This window comes from Lepidochelys kempii, chromosome 3 (assembly GCF_965140285.1).
Source record: "Lepidochelys kempii isolate rLepKem1 chromosome 3, rLepKem1.hap1, whole genome shotgun sequence".
Taxonomy (NCBI): domain Eukaryota; kingdom Metazoa; phylum Chordata; order Testudines; family Cheloniidae; genus Lepidochelys; species Lepidochelys kempii.
Genome location: NC_136382.1, coordinates 37703449 through 37729067, shown reverse-complemented (window position 1 = coordinate 37729067; position 25619 = coordinate 37703449). Strand labels below are relative to the sequence as shown.

The following is a 25619-nucleotide window of genomic DNA, read 5'->3' as shown; positions in this document are numbered from 1 at the left end:
GTTGTAAGCAAGAGACTCCAAGGTGTTGACCTTGATATATCTGGAGCAATGGAACAACTGGACAAAGCAAAGTCATACCTACAGTCTTACCGGTCAGATGAGGGATTTCAAAATGTTCTGAAGAGTGCACAAGAGTTGGCAGAGGAACTTCACACTGAAGCTATTTTCCTACGCATTCAAGAATACAAGAGTCACTGAAGAAGAAGACATTTTGATTATGAGGCACGGGATAATCCCATAAGACCTCAAACAACAATTCAAAGTTGAGTTCTTTAACCAGGTGCTAGATTGTGCAATACAGTCAGTTGAAAAACGTTTCATGCAGCTCAAAAACCCAGCAGTATATTTGGGATGTTGTAGGATATTCCAAAACTCCTCACTATACCTGAAGAAGACCTACACCAGCAATGCGGGGCACTAGAGACAGTGTTGACACATGATGACATGCGCAATATTGATGCGAGTGATTTAGGTGATGAACTGAAAGCCCTTTCAAGATACATTTCAGCAAGATCAACTCCAAAGGCTGTTCTGGAATATATGCGCACAAATAAGATGACCACACTCTTTCCAAATGCTTTTGTTGCTCTGCGCATACTTCTAACACCTCCTGTAACAGTTGTCAGTGGAGAATGCAGCTTCTCCAAGCTGAAGTTAATAAAAACACATCTACCCTCCACAATGACATAGGAGAGGCTGGTCCGCCTTTCAACCATCTCAGTAAAGCATGAGCTGGTCCTGACTGTGGACCTTCAGGAAGCAGTTCAAATCTTTGCAACCAAGAAGGCATGGAAAGCACCACTTCGATTATGCAAACAGATAAAACTGCCAGTGTTTACTATGCAGACAAGAAAAGTTACATTTGCTGTTCAGGCATTTGAAAGTTAAGTGTTACTTAAAAATTTTGAACAAGGCATTTTAAGTTGTTAGTTCTCCTTTATTGCGGTAGGTAGCAGAGCAGTACCATGAGAGGAGTAGAACAGGAAGAAGGCAGAATTGAGACCGTTATAAGTTTTGGCCCAAGTGAGGGGCCATGGGGGCATCATTTGAGCTCCCCGCCTTAGGCGCCAAAATGTTATGGGCTAGGTCTGACTCTTTATCTCCAGAAAAGAAGATGGAAATATCTGGGACATATGTTAAGAATGAAGCCAGAGCATCTGCCATGGTAGGCATGCCATTGGGCAGGTGGAGGAACATGTAAAAGGGGCTGACCTAAAGAATCCCTCCGTCAAACAGTATTTAGGGGGGCAAATTTTATGGGAATAAACAACATATAGGATATGTGAAGACTGGCCCAGGATAGACAGGGACAACAGAACCTTGTTTGTGCCCTAAGTGACATCTGATGGCACAGGAAGGATTCAGATGGCTTTGTTTACTGCTGACCTCACATATTCTGCATCCACTTTTACCAACTACCAAAAATTTCTTGGATACCTGGTTTTCCAGGGGATTTTCACTTGTCAGGCATCCATTTCTTGCATACAACTGACATAATTACGACAAGCATCACAACACGCATACACCCAGATACCTGACTTTGGTAATTAGGACCAGAACATTGGCCCTTCAGCTGCAAGGACAGAGGCCTCTAGCATGAGTTGAAGGAAATCTCCCTTGTCTAACACTAGTAGTGTTATTCCCGTTATTCACACTGTGGGCCAGCCACTAGAGTCCAACACAATCGTACATAAAATCAGTACATTACCTATATTTAGTCACTCATCCTATTAGCTGTTAGCTGCTTGTTCTTTATTTGACAAGCATAAACCTCTCTCTAAACTTCTGTTACAGGTGATTCTTTTAAATCCTTTTCTGTACATGAAATCGCTTCTGGATGTCCTGCTGCCCCCTGGAATTCCTCACCTTTTGTCCCCTCTGACCCAGTTCTCCATCACCGTCAACAATCTCACTGTTTTCTCTGTCCCACAGATATGACGGAGCAACTACTGACAATACAACACTAACATGTATGAATTCTTTAGACAGATATTTAGGAGATAATTTTAACAAGTTTAGGACATGTTTAAACATTCATCGGGCTTGTTGTTCTTTAAATTACTCCTATATAATACTAATTTGAGCTCCAATCAGATATCCTTAAAAGGTAAAATCCTGGCTCCACTGAAGTCAATGGGAGTTTTGTTACTGACTTCAATGGAGCAAGGATTTTCAAAAAAATAAAGAAAGAAAAATTACTGAAAAAAATTGATTTTTTTGTAAAAGTTTGCATTTAGTTAAAAAGCTATTTTCCAGTCCCTTCCCCGCCCTCCCCCCATATATTTCAACAAGAATTTTTCTACTAGCTCGAACAGCAGGTATCAAGAATGTCGTCATAATTCTCATCAATTCCAGATGCCGATGAAGGGCCAAATTCTGCTCTTTGGTGTAAAGCTAGAGTTACTTCACTGACCTGAGTGGAGTAATTCTGCCTTTACTACAATTATAGCTCAGAGAAGAATTTTGCCAGAAGTTCAGGTTCAATTTGTTTTTTCAGAATTATCTAGGTTGCCGGTTATATGGTGTTGTTATTTATTATGTACACTGCAATAGCACCCATGCTGATGGTGACCCCATTGTGCTGAGCACTATACAAACATATGTCACGTTCTTCCTACATCTTGGCTTCTGTTTGCTGAAGAGAGACTACTACTTTCCTTTTCAAGAAAAGTTCTGAATGTTCCAACTTGTGTGGAAGAAGTAACCCATCAATGATACTGATGCTGATCATGTGTGTGACAAATCCTGTCTCTTGTTGTATCTGAAAGCTGGACTGTTAGAGGAATTGCCTAGGAAAGCAAAATACTTTATACTAGATATACAGCTATGTGCGCTTGTGAAATTTGTGTGCGGCTTTCATCACAAAATCAGAATGAACCGTTTATGCCTTGATTCATGATTCAATACCTTTTTTTGGCACTATAATATGTTAGTAAATTCGAAGACCTTTCAGGTTCTTTAGTACCTTTTTAAATACATAGTTCTGGGTGTATGATTTATTTATTTTTCCTTTGAGAGCAGATTCATTAAGAAAACACATGACAAATATGAGCCTTTGTTTTAATTTTTTATCCTATTACAACCAAAAGCTATTACAGAGTATACATATTTATTTCATTTTTTCATGTCAAACTAACTCCTCATAAAATAAACACAGGATGACAGGCCAAATTCAGCCCTGATGTATGCAAGTTTAACTTCAACATCTTCAAGGGCCCTGAATGGCTTCATTGACTAAAATGGAGTTGCACAGGGTTAAACCAGGGCTACATTTGTCTTCAAATTCAGGAGTTTGTTATACAGCAGCTATCTGCAACACAAATGATACCCAGACCTGAAGAAGAGCCCTATGGAACCTCAAGAGCTTGTCCAATTGTTGGTCCAATAAAAGATTCTACTTCTCCCACCTTGTCACCCAGACATTTTGGCAGTCAGTTAAGATAGCACTATGTCATTGAAATGTTCTTGTACAAAAAGGGTTTCACATCATTGTATCAGGTATAGTCTAAAAAGAAGTGTTACTTAATGAGATCTAAACAGGAGGAAAGTAGTGCTAATTTTCCAGGAGAGAATCAGAAATACTGGTTATAGACATACTAAAAGTCCATGATATATAACCATTCTTACAGGTTACCAGTTCATTAATTCTTTTATCAATATACTTTCACTAGTCAGTAGTAAGGGTCTTGGGCAGCTCATAGGCTGTGATCTCAAAAATGAAGAATGATGTGCTAGATGAGAAACCTCCAATGAAAAACAAGGTGGTTGTGGGAAATGGAGACTCAGAGTAGATAGGATGTCTCCCTCTGAGTGCAATGCCAGCACTCCAGCCTGGTGCTCAGGATATGGTGCTGGTAGTGCTTTCTTCCACAAGATGCAAAACCAAGGTCCTGGAGCCTGGTGGTCACTGAAGACCCCATGGTACTTTTCAAAGGAGTAGGTGTGTTAATCCTAATGACTGTGAGACTTTGTACTCCCCCTCCCCACGTGTCCTTTCCCTTCCCTACCTTATTTCTTCTTTTTCCTCTCTCTCTCCTTTCTCCTTCTGTCTAATAAAGTCTGGCTTAGCTGGCCAAGACTACATATATTGCTCTTGGCCTGTGACCAGAGACGACAACTAAATGCAGTGCCCACACAGCCCAATGCTGGTACAAGTTTGCCAGGTCTCGGAGTGGCTGATAAGGCCATGTGCTGCGCCTGTGTTTTTCCAGCAGTGAGGTTGCAAGTGAGAGTCAAGACCAGAGAGAGATGCTGCATTTTCTATCTTTGCTGTTCTTTTCTTTCTCCTGTTGTGTGTGTTTGTCTTAAAGGAAACAGGATCGGACTTTAACAACAATAACAACAGCTCTAGCCCATTGGAACTAACTTCTATTTTCTTCAAAAGGACAGTTGCCTCCATCTCTGATATCTCCTAAAAGACTGTTAAACAAGGGAGGTTTTCCTTCTAACAACTCTTTCCAGCTAAAGAGAAAGGGAACAAGGATGTTGTTAAAATGAAAGCCTTATTTAATATTGTACTTTACATTTCAGATGCTTTAACTGTTTTTCATTCTCTTTTGTATCTTTATTTAAAGGTTAAAAGGATTTTTAATTATGTGTTTGTGTAACCCACACACCTTCTGGGTGGGGTGTTCTGTCCCATTTAGTGGCACCGAGATTACTTAAAGAGAGAGATAAAATGAGTCTGCTCTACAGGCTGAGCTAACAGCCAGTCAGGTTTTAGCTCATGCGGTAGAGGCTCATGCACTAAGCTCCAGAGATCCCCGGTTCAATCCCGCTCGCCGACAAACCCTGAGGCATAACATTTGCACTAATCAGGCTGAGGTCTCTCTACCAGTGGCTCTCAGCCAGGGGTACACGTACCCCTGTGGGTACGCAGAGGTCTTCTAGGGGGTACATCAACTTATCTAGATATTTGCCTAGTTTTACAACAGCCTATATAAAAAGCACTAGCAACGTCAGTACAAACTAAAATTTTTATACAGATAAAATGAGAAAGTAAGCATTTTTTGAGTAATAGCATGCTGTGACACTTTTGTATTTTTATGTCTGATTTTGTAAGCAAGTGGTTTTTAAGTCAAGTGAAACTTGGGGTATGCAAAACAAATCAGATTCCTCAAAGGGGCACAGAAGTCTGGAAAGGTTGAGAACCACTGCTCTATACCAAATCCTGAATCTTGTTTGAGACTGTTTAATGTTGGACACTGACTGGGTTATATTAACACCTTTAACTCTTTGGGCCCTTTTATTCCCTCGACATTAATACAACAATGCACACACACAGAATGAGCTACAGCTCACAATAGCCCATTGTGGATAGGGGCTTGGTGGTGGGGTAGGGCTACTGGATTCAAATTTAAGCAGACCAAAGGCCACAAACACTTGAACAGAATTAACACAGGGATCATAGTCCTTATTTTCAGGGCTGGATTAAGTCACAGAAGCGAGGCAGAGTTGCCTTGTGCCTTTTCTGTGGGTTGAGGTATATTCTCTTCCCCCACAACCTTTTCATAGTCCCCTGAATTTCATTCAGTGTTATTAATTCCTTTCTTTTTTCTCAAACTGACTAGATGACTTCTGAGACTGGCCACAAGACACTTGCTCTCACTTGTACCATGATGCAAAAGAACCTCAAAATTGCATTAGCAGATTCAGGAAGTTTGGGGGCAAGTGATTTGGCAGAGCGCCTTAATACCAATCTTCATACTAATCTGAATTTAAGAGCTCTTTGGTATTTACTGTTGTGTGTACATTACAACAGTGTCAACTGCTATGTGCCCTTCCCGTTATTTAGTTCTATATGATTTGAGCTCCTTTGCTCTCTGTATTGTTCTGATCTTCATTCCCCTGCCTCCGATTTAGGTTATCTGTGCTAATAAAACATTAAAAAACCATCTGATGCAACTCCCTTACCCAGCAGAGTTAGAGTTTTCCAACCTGCTGTTCAAGATCTTTAAAAAATGCTACTGTACATTTAGATTGTTTTGCTTTTTCCGTTAAAATCAAAAAGTCAGTAATAGAGCACCTCAGTGACACAGGTGCCTAAGACCCATTTTCAAAAGTGACTTAGACACATAGGAGCCTAAGGGCTTGTGCATACTTAAAATGCTACAGTGGCAAAGCGGTACCATTACTGCTGTAGTGCTTCAGTGTAGTCACTACTGCCCCGGTATAGGTAATCCAGAGCCCTGAGAGGTGGTAGCTAGGTCGACAGAATAATTCTGTTTACACCACGGGTTAGGGCAGTTTAACTACGTCTCTCGGGGATGGGTGGATTTTTCACACCCCTGAGAGATGTAGCTATAACAATGTAAATTCCTAGTGAAGGTCTGGCCTTTCTTATTGACTTTCAATGAGATTTAGACCCTAAATCCCTAAAAGCCAGATTTTTAAATGTACTTAGGTGCCAAAAGATGCAGCTAGGTCCCTAGTGGAATTTTTAAAAAGCAGCTAGACTTTTAAATCCTATAAGGCGCTTATCTGCATCATTAGGTGCCCACATACCTTTAAAATCTGGCCCTCGGTCACTTTTGAAAATGTGACTTAGGCTCCTAACTCACTTAGGTGATTTTAAACATTTTACACCTTGTCTTTTTTAAGGTAATCTTTATTTTTGAAATTAAATTATTTTTAAAGGGAATTTAATCATTATTGTGATTTAGTTGTCATTTGTCCTGAACCGAATGTGGTGGCAGATTCCTTCATGTCTATGTTTCAATGATGTTTTGGTTTTAAACTATTTTTCCCACTTACACCAGTTTTACACTGCTGTACCTCTACTGGCTTCAACAGAGTTCCTGCTGGTTTGCACCTATGTGAGCAGATAATCAGGCCCAATAGCATTAACTTTAATAGGAGCAGGAATTGGCTATCCTACTAACCCTGGGCCAGACATCATTGGGTACATTCCTGTTACTAAATATAAAGCAGCTTTTCTCACCTTACTGAGTTTCATACACATAATAGAGGTGGCACTAACTACTCAGCATCTACCACTCCCTAGTTACTATACTACCATAGTATCTCCTCTTCTGGGAATGGGAAGATACTATTGTTACATCGATCTATAAATGCAGCATTTCCCTCAGCACCTCATGCAAATGATAATAAAAGTTTAATCAGGCACAGGTGACAGATTCGCGCTCCCCGCACCCCAGGTCCCTTTCCCATTTTGTTATCCAATTGAAACATACATGACTTAAAGACCAAAAACTCTCTTTACATACCTTCGATGTGAAGCATAATTCCCAGTAATGTGCCCAGAGCCATCGCAACCAGGGGTGGGACACCTAAAATAAATTTTAAAAAATATTAAATGGAGTAATTTCCTTGGAAGAAAGAAAACCCATACATTAATTGCCCATCAAAAACTCCCTGCTTGGGATGTCGTTTCCACAGGTGCCAGCCAGGGAGACCCCTGCGGGCTTCTTTGGCTCTGCCTCCTCAGAGCTTAATCCCAAAGCAGAGGGTGGAAAAGCTCTCTTTACTCGCAAGCAGAAAGCTGTTTGCTTCCAGGTCACCTCCCCACTCAGACAGCATCTGGCCAACGCTGGCATTAGAAGATGAGCAAGGCATTTCCGCAGCTAATTAGCAGCAGCCAGCTGTCACCTCACCACAGCCACTGAATATTGAAACAGGTCAGGCCTGTGCTGTATTTCCATTTACTAAAACAAGGATGACTTTACATGTTGGGCATCCTGCTACCAAGTATGGTTATTGCTGTAGCCCACTGCACGCAGTCTCATACAACCTGATCTCTTTTTACTAGAGGAAAAGCCTCTGAGAAAGGCCAGGAATGCAGGCAAGAGGGGAAAAAAGAATACTGCCCTCTTGTGGTCAAATTGCAATCTAACTAACAAACAAACTGGACAAAAGAGCCATTCATGTAATCATGTCCTGGAGAATTTCTAATGACTGTACAGTATTTTAATGAATATAGAAAAAGGTTCTACACAGAGAAGACAGGCATGTACGCTACAGAATACATTAAATTAGAAAGTTTAATTAAAATAAACCGTGTGTATTTGAACTTCTGGACTTGATCTCATAAGACATATTAACTACTACAGCAAGTGTAATGAATTAAAAGAAGAGAAGCGAAACTACTTTATGTAATACAATCAGACAAATACTATACATTTCCAAGACACACTAAGTTTGTGCATTTCTGGACTTCTAACTGTTCTTTAAGAATTCAATTCGGGAAAGCATCACTAATCAGGCAAGTGTTGAAGCATTGTTTAAGTCTCAGTGTGCTTAAGTCTGATCTCCCCAGTTAAGCACATGCTTAAGTGCTTTCCTGAATGGAGGCCTAAACTCATACAGATAAGCCCTTTCTCACAAAGGTTTCTAGGGAAATCTAAAACCTTCATAAACTCAAATATTCAAATAACTAGGAACTTCAGTGTTCTGGAACTCCTATGCCCCGTAAGGCTGAAATTAAATTTCTGTGGAGCTCAAAATCACCTCCGTCTGTTGTGGAGCGTCATAGGACTGAAGGTTCAAGGGTATTTGGCACAATCCACAGGGACACAAATTAAACTAGAGCTTCTATTAACTGGAGTTGAAATACACTCTGCACCTGGCAGTGAATTAACTGACTGTGATAGTGATGAACAGGCAAGCAACGAGAGATGATACAACCAGAAATAAAACAAGTGGCCAGCAGAAGGATTTTGTTTTTGATGGACTTTCAGGACACATTTACACAGGAACTGAAACAGAAATCACTAAAGCAGTTGTAAATCACACCTTTAGTTATTCTGATTCCAGTTTATGTGTAGAAAATAGAGTTTTAGATTAAGAGTGTCCAATTTCAGTGTACTGTAATTGTAATTTAAATTAGTAAAAAATCAGCATACATAGAACAGGGAGTTCTTTTTCTGAAACAAGTGTCCATACACAGACTTGCAACAAAATAACAGGGTGAATTGCAACCACTTCAGTTGCTTTGGTTTCAGTTACTATTCAGATAAATTCTTCTATATTTTCTGAGTCTTTAATAAATAGAAGCATTCCTCATAATAAACAAATGTATATTTTAGCTATATTATTAATTCACATAATATTCCTGAAAACTATAACTAATTAAAGCATCCTTAATTTATCCATGAAGCAATTTCATGTAACGAGAACCAGTATTTGGCATACAACTGGATTTTTAAAAAACTACTGCATTAATGGCAAAAAGTGAATACATAGCAAACATATTATACATTAAATGAAGCTCTTTTCCCCCTTCATAAATAAAGGGAAGAGAATGAAACTTTTCAAACTGATTCATCCTGCTACAGATGTTCTTTACAGAATGCTATTTTTCAGAAACTATTAATGTTTAAGTTTCAAAGTAGTTGAAAATTGAGGCTCTGGCCTGGTCTACACTACACAATTAGGTTGATGTAAGGCAGCTTATGTCAATCTAATTATGTCAGGGCTTGTCTACACTGGCAATTAACAGCGCTGCAACTTTCTCACTCAGGGGTGTGAAAAAACACTCCCCCTGAGCACAGCAAGTTGCAGCGCTGTAAAGTGCCAAGGTAGACAGTTCCCCAGTGCTGGAAGCTATGCCCCTCATTGAGGTGGGTTTTTTAGAGTACTGGGAGAACTGAGAGTGCCCTACTACCCCAACATAATAACTCCACTTCCACGAGAGGCGTAGGTTTGATGTCGGTGTAATTAGGGCGACACAATGTCTGTATAGACACAGCATCCTTTACATTGGCTGTTGTCTAGAGCCCTGAAATTGACAAGAAAGCTGGCCCACCTGGCTCCCTGCTCAGGGAAGCAAGAAGCCCGGGCGGCTGCCCCCTGCTCTTGAAGGGGAACAGGAAGGCAAGAAGCCGGGCGGCTGCCCCCCTACTCCCAGCTGGGGTCAGGGAGTCAAGAGCCTGGGGGCAACTGGGATCCCGGTGAGGAGCCATGTGGAGCTGAGAGCTCTGGCTCTCAGCCCCTCCCCCACACTGCCCCTCTTCAGTTGGTGGAAGCGCTCAAGGGGAGGACATGCACCAGCAACAGAAAGAGGGTAGTGTGGCTATCAGCCACCACAGTAATTACTGACATAGGTCGACTTAAGTCTGTAGTGTAGACATGCCCTATGAAAATTCATTTGTGTAAAACTTCACTTCTTTCTATTCACTTCATAGGAAAGAGCTTATGAATAAAGATGTCAGCAATCTATATGTGCTAAGAACCTGTGGAATATCATAGGTTTATTGCACTCAAGTAATTTTCTTAGAACCAGAACAACTCTGGGTGAGCAGGACGGCAATATATTACTCAGATAGTGGTGGTTGGAGACGCTGCCTGCAAAAACCAGGAGAAAAAGTATGATGGATTTTCAGTGCTGGCCTAACTCTGCTTCTACTGAAGTCAACGGGAACTGAATTAGACCAGCACTGTACACATTTTCAAATCCCATCCTATATCTTTAGAGAGAGGAGGTTCACATATAATGCTCACAAGCAATCTTCCTACACTTTCAGAAAAAGTGTTACCTGTGTATACCTTGTGTTAAAAGTGTAAAAGTGTTACCTTGTAATACAGGCTATCCAGCTCTTCCCAGGACTCATGCATACATGGGAAAGGGAAGGAAGGAAGGCAGGCAGGAGATGCCTTCTCCCATGCCCAGACATGCTTTACTTGGTGTATTCAAGGCTGGAAATGCTAACAGATCCCCCTTGGACTTGGGCAAGTACTGGGTGTAGCATAAAAACTGGGTCCTGCACAAGAATTCTGCATGGGAAGGGGCTATCTATTTTGTAAACTATTGTATTAAGCACTATTGGTTCTTATGTGTTTGTGCAGCACCAGGCACATAGTGATCCTGATCTTGGCTGAGACCTATAAACAATGCTGTGATACAAATAATAAATCAAATGATGATATCTCGGTATGATATGCAAACCTATCTCACCTTATTCTTGCTATTTTGTAAGCAATTAAAGGCCAAATTCTGCTCGAGGCTGCATTTGTGTATCCCCACTAAAGTTACTGGGGATTCTCGGATGGAGGTGAGAGTTTGGCCCTACGTTAGGCTGCAAGTTCCTTACTCAACAGTAACACAATTTGGGGGCTCTCCCCATGCCTCATACCAGACACAGATAACTAGCACACACATTCTGGAGTGTGTAATTGTTTTAGATAGTGGACATTTTAAGTTTAAAACATTAAATGATTAATGAACAGGATTAAAAATAATCCCATTTAAATACCTTATTTCTAAATATTTAATTTTTTTAATTTAGAGAACTGGGCTCAGGAGATCTGGGTTCTACTCTTGGCTCAGACACTGGCCTGAATTACCTTGGGAAAGTCAATTCATCAATCTGTGCCTCAGTTTCCCCATCTATAAAATTCATGTATGGAGACATACTTCTTCTGTAAAGTGCTTTGAGACTGGCAAATAAAAAGCACCAAATAAGGGCTAGGCACTACTATTATTCTTTCAGGGTGTCCTCTTTTTTCACAGGTATCACAGCCACTGTACTTTGGTCAGTTTCTCTTCCTGTCAGAGTCAATTACTTCAATGGAATCTAGATCAGCCCCCTAACAATACCATCCCATGGGAGTGGGCCCATCATTATCCCATTAGTTAAATGTTTGGGCTGAAGGTGTCTTCAGACTTAGGCTGTGAATGTCCCCTCCACTTAGGTGAGATAGGAGAGCGCAGATCCATCCAGCTTCCCCACTAGAGCTGCCCGTGGAACCTAGTGTTCCCTTCCTCATTTATCCAAGAGATCAGCAGGGTTGGGAGGCCAAAGCCTTCTCCATAGACCCTCTATCCCCTCTCCCTGAGGGTGCAATATGATAGAAATGGCACACGGTGAGTTTCCAGGGCCTTTTCTTACTCTCCCACAGGGTATCCCAAAGGCAGGTATGATTTGCCCCTAACTAACAGGATTTGTAAGCAGCACTGATCTTTTTCTTGAAGTTAAACCCTTGCATACCCCCATTTGGACACTTATTTCAATGGAAGAGTGGCTTATATGAGTTTAACTTAAACTGACTCCTAATCGACATAAGCTAAACCAAAATAAGTCTTCAACTGAACTGAACTAAGAGTGTTCACACAGCAGTTTGTACCAATCTAACTAAATCAGTTTGAAATCACACCTTTAGTTAAACCAGTTCAGCTTTCTCATGTAGACAAGGCTGTATGCTTTTAGAAAGGTCTTTCATATACTGATTTCAGCACTATAATGTTTGTGTAGCTTATGCACAGAGATTTAATGAATCAGAAACAGAAAAACAGACTTTGACTCCCTCAGGGAACTGATGGGCAGGATCCCCTGGGAGGCTAATATGAGGGGAAAAGGAGTCCAAGAGAATTGGCTGTATTTTAAAGAAGCCTTATTGAAGGTGCAGGAACAAACCATCCTGATGTGCAGAAAGAATAGCAAATATGGCAGGCGACCAGCTTGGCTTAACAGAGAAATTGTCAGTAAGTTTAAACACAAAAAGGAAGCTTATAAGAAGTGGAAACTTGGACAGATGACTAGGAAGGAATATAAAAATATTGCTCAAGCATGGAAGGGTGTAACTGGGAAGGTCAAAGCACAACTGGAGTTGCAGCTAGCAAGGGATGCGAAGGTTAACAAGAAGGGTTTCTACAGGTGTCTACAGCAACAAGAAGTAGGTCAGGGAAAGTGTGGGACCCTTACTGAATGGGGGAGGCAACCTAGTGACAGATGATATGGAAAAAACTGAAGTACTGAATGCTTTTTTTGCCTCAGTCTTCACAGACAAGGTCAGCTCCCAGACTGCTGCGCTGGGCAGCACAGTATGGGGTGGAGGTGAGCAGCCCTCAGTGGTGAAAAAACAGGTTAAGAACTATTTAGAAAAGCTGGACATACACAAGTCCATGGGGCTGGTTGCAATGCATCCGAGGTTGCTGAGGGAGTTGGCTGATGTGATTGCAGAGCCATTGGCCATTGTTTTTGAAAACTCATGGTGATCTGGGGAGGTCCTGGATGATTTGAAAAAGGCGAACATAGTGCCCATCTTTTAAAAAGGGAAGAAGGAGAATCCAGGGAACTACAGACCAGTCAGCCTCAGCTTAGTTCCCAGAAAAGTCATGGAGCAGGTCCTCAAGGAATCTACTTTGAAGCATTTGGAGGAGAGGAAGGTGATCAGGAACGGTCAACATGGATTCACCCAGGGCAATTCTGATTGCCTTCTATGATGAGATAACTGGCTCTGTGGATATGGGGAAAGGGATGTACATGATATACCTTGACTTTAGCAAAGCTTTTGATTCAGTCTCCCACAATATTCTTGCAAGCAAGTTAAAAAAGTATGGATTGGATGAATGGACTATAAGGTGGACAGAAAGCTGGCTAGATCGTCGGGCTCAACAGGTAGTGATCAACGGCTCGATGTCTAGTTGGCAGCCGGTATCAAGTGGGGTGCCCAGGGGTTGGTCCTGGGGCCGGTTTCTTCAACATCTTCAATAATGATCTGGATGATGGGATGGATTGCACCCTCAGCAAGTTTGCAGATTACACGAAGCTGAGGGGAGAGGTAGATACACTGGAGAGTAGGGATAATGTCCAGAGTTACCTAGACAAATTGGAGGACTGGACCAAAAGAAATCTGATGAGGTTCAACAGGAAAAAGTGCAGAGTCCTGCACTTAGGACGGAAGAATCCCATTCACTGCTACAGGCTGGGGACCGACTGGCTAAGTGGCAGTTCTGCAGAAAAGGACCTGGGGATTACAGTGGACGAGAAGCTGGATATGAGTCAACAGTGTGCCCTTATTGCCAAGAAAGCGAACAGCATATTGGGCTGCATTAATAGGAGCATTGCCAGCAGATCGAGGGACGTGATCGTTCCCCTCTATTCGACATTGGTGAGGCCTCATCTGGAGTACTGTGTCCAGTTTTTGGGTGCATCCCCCACTACCGAAAGGATGTGGACAAATTGGAGACAGTCCAGCAGAGGGCAACAAAAATTATTAGGGGGCTGGGGCACATGACTTTTGAGGAGAAGCTGAGGAAACTGGGCTTATTTAGTCTGCAGAAAAGAAGCCTGAGGGGGGATTTAATAGCATCCTTCAACTACCTGAAGTGGAGTTCCAAAGAGGATGGAGCTAGGCTGTTCTCAGTGGTGGCAGATGACAGAACAAGGAACAATGGTCTCAAGCTGCAGTGGGGGAGGTCTAGGTTGGATATTTGGAAAAACTATTTCACAAGGTAGTGGAATGGGTTACCTACGGAGGTGGTGGAATCTGCATCCTTAGTTTTTAAGGCCCGGCTTGACAAAGCCCTGGTTGGAATGATTTAGTTGGGGTTGGTCCTGCTTTGAGCAGAGGGTTAGACTAGATGACCTCCTGAGGTCTCTTCCAACCCTAATCTTCTATGACTCTATGATAAGCTTATTCTGGTCTAAATGTACTAAATTTTAATTTGTATTTCAAGTAGATTATATAAGCAGATATTTACAAATCCCTTGGACCATTAAAATTATGGATCCTAATTTTCAGAAACCAGGGGCATGCAAACATCTGCACATTCATTTTACAAGCACTAATACTAGAATATGTAGAAGTTTGACTCTATCAACTGCATGTGCAAGCATTAATGCTTAAAAACACTGTGCATAGGGCTTATATGTTCACATACAAAAGGAGGTTGGGGCAAAGCCCCTCTGAAAATCAAACTCCAAACAAGTGGAAAAAGGATCATATAGCTTGCCTGCAGTACTTAAAAAGGAATGTAATCAGAAGGTGCAACAGAAGTTTATTTTAGTCTCCAAAACCACAGAATTACTTCATTACAGAAAATTTAAACTATTCTCAGCAGGGAAAAGATTAAGGATATTTGAAACCTAATTATGACCACATAATGCCAGCAATGTTAGACACTTCACTGCTGAAAAATAATATACCAGGTACGTCCAGCAAATAAGCTTGTCCAGTGGACTGAATGTACCTAGTACATCTTAATATCCCATTCATTAGAGGTGCTATAGGAAACTGCTGCCAGCATCAGTGAAGGCAGCTAAATAAACTGGGACAGCTGGAGCCAATACTGGTTTTGGACTTAAAAGACCCATAATAATTAAAAAAATACAAAAGATGAGTACTGCCAGCTCAGTTGACTACAAATAATAATGAAATAATTTGACCCTGAATGTACAAGCTAAGCTTAATGGATGTTTTTCTTAAACTAATGTGCAGTTTAGCAAGTGTTTATCCAACTAGTTTCTTACACAAGGGTGCAAAGAGTTTTTTCCTAAACAAAACAGAAAGAGACCCCAGTAGTTTTCTCCCTCATTCTTTTGTGCAGATTTGGATGAGTCCTTCTTTTAAAGCTGATTGTCCAAACTAGTAACACCACCTCTAGCCAATGGACCTAAATCATGGATTATACTGCTAATCTGCAGTACACTATGCACATTCTAAAATTTTTTTCTTTCAGAGATTTCATGACACACGGTAAGGGCTGGATTGACATAACTGAAAACTGAAACGTTTAATTTATCCAGAGAAGAGGCACAGCTTATGCAGGCTTCCTCAATGCCTCAAACTTGAAGGCTCTTTTGGAGCGAGATTCAGTTGAGATTCAGTAATTCAGTGGGTTCTATCTCTAAACCAGCCAAATCACTTAGTTTCCTGCTCTCAGTGCCAACAGTGTCTCCTAAAAGCAGAGATACCACTAGATGCTCTGTCTCTTTAAAAATAAAAATCCAATTAAAAATCAGGGAATTACTAAAACAGGCCCAGATTCACCACATTACTTGAGCTCATTAGTAGTCTCACAGAATTCACATGCCTAAAGTTAAGAACATGCTTAAGTTCTTTGCTGAGTAAGGGTGATAATGCTTAGCTTTATCACTAAGGCCATGTCTTCACTAGGGAAAAATGTATTCTTAACTTATGTTACCTTGTAGTTCTCACACAAGTTAGCAGGTCACGGTAAACCCAAAGCTCCCCCATAGTCTTTAACCTGATCTGCTAACTCGTGTGAAAATTACAAACTGCCTTGTGATTTTACCTCACATTAATTGACTCAAGTTAGCTAACTTGAGTTCTGAACACACCTTTTTTTCTCATGAAGCTGCACCCAAAACACACTGCTTTTCTAATCTCATTGTGATGGGTTTGTACACTGTTTATTTTCTCTAACTAGACTGTAAGCCCTTTGAGGCATAGTAGCAATCAGAAACAAAGCCCTAATGACACTTCCTCTTCAGTTCATTGAATGAAATCTACAAGTGAGAGAGAAAGGAAAAAGAGCTGTCAAGTGAGGAAGTGGAATTTACTGTAAGGTTTGAATTGTGTGTGTGTGTCTGAACTATAGTGCTTCTTAAAGATGGTGGATTTACAGCCCTTTACACAGAAGTCTACCTGCATTAGAGAAGGAAACACTATGTCACTCTGGAATCAGTGTGGTACTTATTCTTCTTGACCATCAAGAGTTACAAATACGGTTTTCAAAAGTGCACAGTACTGAATTATTCTCTCACTTAAGTCAAAGGGAGTTTTCCCATCAACTTCAATGGGAGCAGAATTAGGCCAGGGATGGGCATTTTTTGAAAATCCCTTGAACTGGATTCAAGATGCAACATCAGCTCTGTGGGACAGGCATTCAGGAAAGGGATATTTCAGTGGATCCTGAGCTCTTAGTTATATGCTCTAGGGTTCAAAATATACCCGCAAAAGTACTTTTTAATGAGAGCTCTATTAAAATCATAGGATCATTAAGGTTGACTGCAAGATTAAAATTGAGTGAATTTTACATTTAGATGATGAATTTCTAGAAACTGGGAGGAGCATTCAGTTCAGAAATTAGTTTTAAAATGTTAAATATTGAGTTTTCTCCTATGTGAAATCTACGTGGCAGCTCCTCTTTGCTGAACACTATAGAGATCACAAGTCTCATTGCACGCAATGGTATAAGTGATATCATAAATGCATGAGACATTCTGGGATATCTGCATTTGTATAAATTGAGAGTATCACTTTCAGGGGGAAACATGAGAGTCAGGACACTTAAAAGAATGTGCTTTAGGGGGTCAATAAAGAGAGGCAGCCAAATTATCTTGTGGTGGAATACGAATGAATGAATAACAGGGAAAATCTTGTCTCTGTCTCTGCAATTCTGAGGACCCCCTGGCACTGGAACCACTGCAGTTCCTCTGTGTGGAATGGAAAGGACCTAGGGGTTACAGCGGATGAGAAGCTGGATATGAGTCAACAGTGTGCCCTTGTTGCCAAGAAGGCTAACGGCATTTCGAGGGACATGACCGTTCCCCTCTATTCGACATTGGTGAGGCCTCATCTGGAGTACTGTGTCCAGTTTTGGGCCCCACACTACAAGAAGGATGTGGAAAAATTGGAAAGAGTCCAGCGGAGGGCAACAAAAATGATTAGGGGACTAGAACACATGACTTATGAGGAGAGGCTGAGGGAACTGGGATTATTTAGTCTGCAGAAGAGAAGAATGAGGGGGGATTTGATAGCTGCTTTCAATGCTTTTTTTATCTTTGAAAACTCATGGCGATCGGCGGAGGTCCCAGATGACTGGAAAAAGGCTAATGTAGTGCCCATCTTTAAAGAAGGGAAGAAGGAGGATCCTGGGAACTACAGGCCAGTCAGCCTCACCTCAGGCCCTGGAAAAATCATGGAGCAGGTCCTCAAGGAATCAATTCTGAAGCACTTAGAGGAGAGGAAAGTGATCAGGAACAGTCAGCATGGATTCACCAAGGCCAAGTCATGCCTGACTAATCTAATTGCCTTCTATGATGAGATAACTGGCTCTGTGGATGAAGGGAAAGCAGTGGATGTGTTGTTCCTTGACTTTAGCAAAGCTTTTGACATGGTCTCCCACAGTATTCTTGCCAGCAAGTTAAAGAAGTATGGGCTGGATGAATGGACAATAAGGTGGATAGAAAGCTGGCTAGATTGTTGAGCTCAACAGGTCATGATCAATGATCCATGTCTAGTTGGCAGCCGGTATCAAGTGGAGTGCCCCAAGGGTTGGTCCTCAGGCCGGTTTTGTTCAATATCTTCATTAATGATCTGGAGAATGGTGTGGATTGCACGCTCAGCAAGTTTGCAGATGACACTAAACTGGGAGGAGAGGTAGATATGCTGGAGGGTAGGGATAGGATACAGAGGGATCTAGACAAATTGGAGGATTGGGCCAAAAGAAATCTGATGAGGTTCAACAAGGGCAAGTGCAGAGTCCTGCACTTAGGACGGAAGAATCCAATGCACCGCTACAGACAAGGGACCGAATGGCTCGGCAGCAGTTCTGCAGAAAAGGACCTAGGGGTTACAGTGGATGAGAAGTGGGATATGAGTCAACAGTGTGCCCTTGTTGCCAAGAAGGCCAATGGCATTTTGGGATGTATAAGTAGGGGCATTGCCAGCAGATCGAGGGACGTGATCGTTCCCCTCTATTCGACATTGGTGAGGCCTCATCTGGAGTACTGTGTCCAGTTTTGGGCCCCACACTGCAAGAAGGATGTGGAAAAATTGGAAAGAGTCCAACGGAGGGCAACAAAAATGATTAGGGGACTGGAACACATGACTTATGAGGAGAGGCTGAGAGAACTGGGGCTGTTTAGTCTTCAGAAGAGAAGAATGAGAGGGTATTTGATAGCTGCTTTTAACAACCTGAAAGGGGGTTCCAAAAAGGATGGCTCTAGACTGTTCTCTGTGGTAGCAGATGACAGAACAAGGAGTAATGGTCTCAAGTTGCAGTGGGGGAGGTCTAGGTTGGATATTAGGAAAAACTTTTTTTCACTAGGGGGGTGGTGAAGCACTGGAATGCGTTACCTAGGGAGGTGGTGGAATCTCCCTTCCTTAGAGGTTTTTAAGGTCAGGCTTGACAAAGCCCTGGCTGGGATGATTTAGTTGGGGATTGGTCCTGCTTTGAGCAGGGGATTGGACTAGATGACCTCCTGAGGTTCCTTCCAACCCTGATAGTCTATGATTCTATGAATGGAACCAATGTGGAATGGAGACAAGCTCTGCAGGAGAAGATTGCAACAGAGGAAGGTCAAGGAGTAGAAGGAAGTGTGGAGTGGGAGGATTTGCCACCACCCAATTACTCCAGTCTTTCCACCCATAGTGGGGCCATGTCAGGGCTGTGGAGCTAGTCCAGCCTTTAAACTGAAGTAATCTTGGCAGAGAGGCTCCACTGAGCTGCTTTCTGGCTCTTCTATCTCTGAAGAGAGACTTCTCTCTCTCCCCCCTGGCTTTGCATCCAGAGATCTCCAGCAACTGAATGGTTCTAAGTTGAGGATGACTGTCTGCATTTCCTCCTCTTTGAGTAAAATGTAACTTATGACATGATTTTTTTTTGCACCTATGCTCTATGTCCTTAGTTCCTGGTGCTACCAGTATGACACTCTTGTTGAGCTCCCTACACTGCATGTGTGGGTGAGCCAGAACATGATACATTTTTTAATTAAACTGAAATCATTTTTCCTACAAGCAAGATAAAACGTGGCAAACTGGCTTTTATTATAACTCTGCACTTGAACACACAGGCACACATGCTGCTTTTAAAATTAATTATATATCTGTTTAGAAAAATATTACTGCGCCTTCAGTCACCATACCTGCATGCTGCCCATTGTCCAGTGGCCGAGACTTGATAGCATGCCAGCAGCTAGGGCGATTCTGCTAGCCTCTAGCACCAGGGTGTGCAGCCCAGCATGCCAGCAGCCAAAGGCATGGTATGTGTCCAATGTGAAACAGCCTCTGTGTGTCCCACTTATGGAGGCTGCCAGACAGAAGTTGCAAATCAGCCCATTTCCTGGGCACCCTGCCCATGCTTCCTCCCAAGCTAGCACTGCCCAGCTTTGGGGCAGCAATGCCCAGCTGTAGAGCTCCCTGCAGAGTGGACTTCCTGCCATCAGGCAGTGAATCAGCCCCAATCCATGTAAATCCAAATGTTCATTTTTAAAAGTCTTCCTGTTTTGTCAAAGTCTAGTATTTATAAAGTGAGGGAATTATATAAACTGGACAGAGCACTCAAGAATAGACTGTAGTCCACAACCCTAGAGGACTACAGAATAACCAGGAGCTAAGTTCTTTGATCTCTAATAGTACTGTGTTGTGAACCACAAAGCTCAGGTTTTTGCCAATCACATGCAAAAAGTAACCCTAAAGTGTTGCTTTGCTTCTAAATTTTTGCCATTTAATAAGAAATCAGAGAGGTTGGCAGCACTGTGCAGCAACTGTTGCTTGCACATGGGCCGCTTATGGATTTATCCCCTGTCTCCATCTTCGCACTGGCTGCCTCCCTGCCAGACTGGATACATACTGAAGCCATGCTTTGCTGAGGCCGATGGGGCTCTGTTCCCATGCAGGGGGGCTGGAACAATTTTTATAGTGGGGGTGCTAAGAGCCATTGAACCAAACTATAAATCCTGCATCTGATGGAAATCACTTCAAGACAGGGGGCTCGGCAGCACCTCCCCAGCACCCTTAGTTCCAGCTCCTATATTCCCGCGTGGTTTCTGCTGGCTGAAGGAGGCAGATTTGGTCCAGATGCGTATGTGCCTCGGTGGCTGCTCATTTGACAGACCACCAGGTGGTAGCAAAGAGACAGGGACTGGGCAAGAGCAGGGCTTTAAGTAAAATTGCCCAAATTTCACCCAAGAAAGTTATTTTTAGCCTCCAAAGTTGCCTGTTGCCAATTCATGATTTTTTGGCACCAAGGCCTCTCAAAAGTAGCCAAACTAGCAAAAAAATGCTGAGGTTGGCAATAACTACTTGACCCAAAGTAGCGTGAACAAATTTTGCAAGTGTTGCAAGGGAGGACATGATCCTTTTAGCATGTGGAGGATTGGGCCCAGAACTTTGAAAATCCCATACACCTCAAACATCCCTAGTATTTCAGTCTAAATCTCTGGTGGTTCTGTGATTCAAATTCTAATAAGGTAAGACTGCAGATGTTTTTACTTGTAACCTGAAAAGGATTTGAATCTAGTTCCCAAAAGGTGAATGGCACAGTACATATGTAGCATGAGAACATAAACATAAAGAGGCATGCCTTAAGCAGTAACTAGAAAACTCTCTGACTGGGAAGTTCCTCTGTTATTAAGCTCTCCCTGGTCCTGTCTGGTAAATGTGGAAGACCAGGAACTCTATAACTCTATTAACTTTATTTATAATAAAATATTAAAACTTAAATTATAAACCAATATGTGTACTCACAGCAATCCACCTATTACATATATTATGTGCTGGTGTCTTGACATATCTTTCCCTCCCATTTAGAGTGGTTGCTCTCCCAATCCTTAGTTGTGCATTGTTCTTAAATTTGGTCTGACTGCCCTGTTCACAGTTACTGTGTCAATATTGTCTGATGCAGTCCTCCTTATGCTGCCAGCATATAAATCACATTGCTTTTGTTTATGGTTTCTTGCATTCTCACTTTTGCTATAGCTTTTGCTATTATGAGACCTGGATCTAACGGAAGCTGTGCTGATAAACTTGTGTTTCTTACACCACCAACGATCTCTTATTAGTTCTCTAAATGTTTCATATTTGCAATATTCATCCAGACTATGAACTGCAGTAACAAAATCCTCAGCTGTTTCTCCTTGTTCCTGGCACCTTTTATTAAATTTGGCCCAATATTTTCTCTGCCTATGAAATGGGCATCAAAAGTCTCTTTCACATTGGTGTATTCTTTCTTCAGTGATGGATAGTGCACATAGGATATCATCATCAGCATCACGCATAGCAAACATCAGGGCATTTACCTAGTATTTCTCTGTGCTTTCAATATTAAACAGAAGCTATCCAGAAATGCTCAAATCTCCACTCCCAACTAGGCCAGGTGCCTGAGTTGCCAAAATCAAACTTCTCTAGCAGAGCTTCCTGTTGCAGCTTTCACAGGTCTCCCTGATTTTCCACTTTCCCCACTTACCACAGTGGCAGCCTGGGGTATGTATCTCTTTTCTTTCCTTTATTCCTTCTTTAGAGAAAGGGAGTCATTCACTTCTAACACCACTTACGACAAAGCAGTAAGTACAGAACTTCGGGATTGGGAAGTTCCTTTATTTAGTAAGCTCCCCATGCAATATATCCTTGTTGTCTCTGGTGATTGTGGAAGTGCAGGACCTCTCTGAACACTCCAAACTTATTATCAAATGGTTGGTGGTGTTACAGAAAGTACTCAAAACATTTCAAATGCTAATCTATGAAACACTAACAAAGCTAGCACTAAGTATCCTAAAAAGGCACCTGCTAAGCCCTTCATGGACTTTTGCAGCCAATGAACCAATCCCATGTGAATGCTGGTCCAAACAGGTTTGCAGAAGAACTCCGGGGGAGTGACTTTGCTTCAGTATTCTGACCAAAAATAACATGACTGGATGACTAGCAAACTTACCACAGACAATAAAGGGGAAGAGATCTTCTGACCAATTTGAACGAATTCAAATCAGCAGGGCTGGTTGCCATCCACCCAAGGATACTGAAGGAGTTAGCTGAAGAAATCTTTGGAGCCACTTGCAATAATATTTATAAACTCATGGATAACAGGAGAGGTCCTGGAAGATTGGAGAAGGGCTAACGTAGTGCCCATCTTGAAAAGGGGGAAAAAGGAGGAGCCAAGAAACTATAGACCAGTCAGCCTGACCTCGATACCTGGGAAGCTACTAGAGCAATGCATGAAACATTCAATTTGTGAATGTTTCATTTGGAGGATGAATGGACAATCACTAGCAGCCAGCATGGATTTACCAAGAATAAATCATGCCACACCAGCTTGATTTCCTTCTTTGACAGGGTAACTGCTTTGACAGAAAGGGGGAATGCAGTGGACATAATATACCTGGACTTCAGCAAGGTTTTTAACACAGTCACACATGGCATTCTGATAGATGAGCTAGAGAAATGTGGGCTTGGCAGAACCACCATTAAATGGACACATTATTGGTTGAACAACCACAAACAAAGAGTAACTATTAATGAAATTATGTCAGATTGGAGGGAGGTCTCAAGTGGGGTTCCACATGGATCTGTTCTGGGTCCGGAGTTGTTTAACATCTTTATTAATGACCTGGATGTTGGTATAGAGAGCATACTGATCAAATCTGCAGATGACACAAAGCTAGGGTGGACTGCCAACACTTTGGAGGATAGAGTTAAGATTCACAGGGATCTTGACAAATTAGAGAACTGGGCTTTAGTCAACAAAATGAAATTCAATGAAGACAAATGTAAGGTGCTGCACTTCGGGAACAAAAACCAAATGCATAAATACAGAATGGGGGAAACTGGCTTGGCAGCTGCACTGCTGAGAAGGATTTAGGAGTTGTGGTGGATCACAACTTCAACATGAGTCAGCAATGTGATGCTGTTGCAAAGAAAGCAAATGCAATTTTAGGTTGCATTAACAGAGGCAGAGCATGCAAGTCATGGGAGGGGATAGTACCGCTCTACTTGGTGCTGGTTAGGCCTCAGCTGGAGTACTGTGTCCAATTTTGGTCACCAATGTACAGAAAGGATGTAGAGAAATTGGAAAGGATCCAGAGCTGTGCAACAAAAATGATCAAAGGGATGGGATGCAAGCCATACACACAAAGGCTGAAGGAACATGGGTATATATAGTTGCAAAAAAGGAGATTAAGAGTGGACATGATAATCTTCAAATGCTTGAAGGTCTGCAATAAAAAAAGATGGAGAAAAATGGTTCTGTCTCGCCACTAAGGGCGGGACAAGAGGCAATGGGTTCATACTGCAGCATAGCAGATTTCAGGAAAAAATTCCTAACGCTAAGAACAGTAGGACAATGGAACAGATGCCTAGGGAGGTTGTGGAAGTGCCTTCTCAGGAGGTTTTCAAAAGGAAGCTGGATAACCATCTGTCTTGGATGGTATAGACACAACAAATGCTGCATTTTGGCAGGGGGTTAGACTAGATGACCCTTGCAGTACCTTCTAACCCTATGGTTCTATGACTGTATATTAAAAGCTCCTCCATGACAGAAGCAAAGAGGCACAATAGGATGTGTTGGTGGTTTCATTATTACATGCTACAGTGCTGGATTTTCAAAAGCATTTATTTTTGCGTTAAGTGCTTCCATTGATGTCAATCAGAGTTCCACCATTGATTTAAAAGGGAGAAAAGTTAGGCAAATGCCGCATGCTTTTGAAAATCCTGCCCTAATGTAGGTTTGGGTATAATTTCCTAATAATAGACTGACACAGTTGTTACAGACTGGGGAGGGGATTCTGTAGTCTGCTCCTTGCCTTACACACCTGTGAAACTTATCAACAAGCAGTAGCATATCTCTTGATGTGCTATTTCTAAGTGTGCTGCTGACACTGCCATTGTCAGTTTCCCAATTGTTTTGCTCCTTTGTTCTTTATAGCTGAAACAAATACAAATGGCTCTGAAGCTCACAGAAGTAAGGGCCTTGCTAAAAGCTTTCTGGGCTGTGCTGTGTACCTTTCACTCTCACTGAATCCATGGGTCAGCACCTCCCAGGAAGTGCTCAGCAGCTTGTACAATTGGGGCCCCTGACATCCGCAACACCAAGGCAGAAGTAATACATTTTTTTTAACAACTTATATTTCATCTTTGGTGTGATCAGTGCTGTCAATCCATTAACATTTTCTTTTTCTGCAATAGAGAACTGGGGAACAGAAAGAGCATATGGAGGCTTGGCATGCCTGAGCTATTCTGTGTTTCTCTTTTTCGTTTGAAAAGAAAGAGTCATTCCACTAGCAGATCCAAGAATGCCTTTAAAATCATATGGAGCACTATGTGAGTAAAAGGACTGTGGCCACTAGGTCAAATGGGGGCAGGGCATAAAGAGAAAAGACCTACTTTAACAAAGTGTCCCTTCAAGAGTGTCCCTAGCTGTCCCTTCAAGAGTACTTCATCTAATGTTAATTTGCAAGATTGGGTCTGAGAGTCAAGCGGGGATATTTCTGACTCTTTTTAAATGAAGTGCAAACTATAAGTACCCTGGCTCCAAGAAAAGGCTTACCAATCTAGCAGCTAAGCCATAAAGGAATGGTATTGTGAATATCATTGAGTCACAATGGAAGTTTCATCACTGACTTTGGGAGAACCTAAAAGTCTGCCAAGAAAATGTGACCCACATGACAAAAATGTAGCTGGCCTGTAGTCTTCCTTCCGTTAACAGGAACTTGTATCTTAGCCCCTATTTCAGCAGAGTTACTAAAAGGTGGACTACTTTGACTTTCAATCTACATTCAATATGGTAAAGTTGGGTATTTAACACTGGTCTGGTATTAAAAATACTCCTCAGCCTGACAACATCTTAAAACTACTCCTTGGGGAAGTAAAATAAAATAATGACATTATCTCCTACATACAGAATCACCATACTGCCTGATAGCAACCTTGAGAGGTGCCACTGTGCCCCAGAGTTATAATATTGAACAGATTCTAAATCTTCCACTGGATATATATACATATATCCCTTCATTGAAAGGATTTGTCATCTGGTGACAGGGGCAGGTTGGCATGTGGAGGATGTAGGCTAAGAAGAGCCTTGAGAGTCTGGTTTCCCCAGACAGCAAAAGCAGAGGTGGTGCTCTCTATTTCAGGGGTGAAGAGTCAGTAGGAGAAGGGTGAAAAATGGCACGTTCTCACTTTACAAAAACAAATAACTTTCC

General features: G+C 41.9%; 1 protein-coding gene across 21 annotated transcripts in view; it reads right to left on the bottom strand.

Moving 5' to 3' along the window:
* The window catches only part of MYT1L (myelin transcription factor 1 like), a 380619-nt gene that overhangs the window by 33964 nt on the left and 321036 nt on the right, over positions 1-25619 (bottom strand). For 20 of the 21 annotated variants that reach the window (XM_073336127.2, XM_073336123.2, XM_073336134.2 and 17 more), the window contains one exon: positions 7227-7289. In XM_073336127.2, coding sequence (XP_073192228.1) covers positions 7227-7289 — 63 coding nt within the window. Of the gene's footprint in view, positions 1-3904; positions 4462-7226; positions 7290-25619 lie in introns of those variants that run through there. The other variant, XM_073336137.2, reaches the window with a different exon arrangement.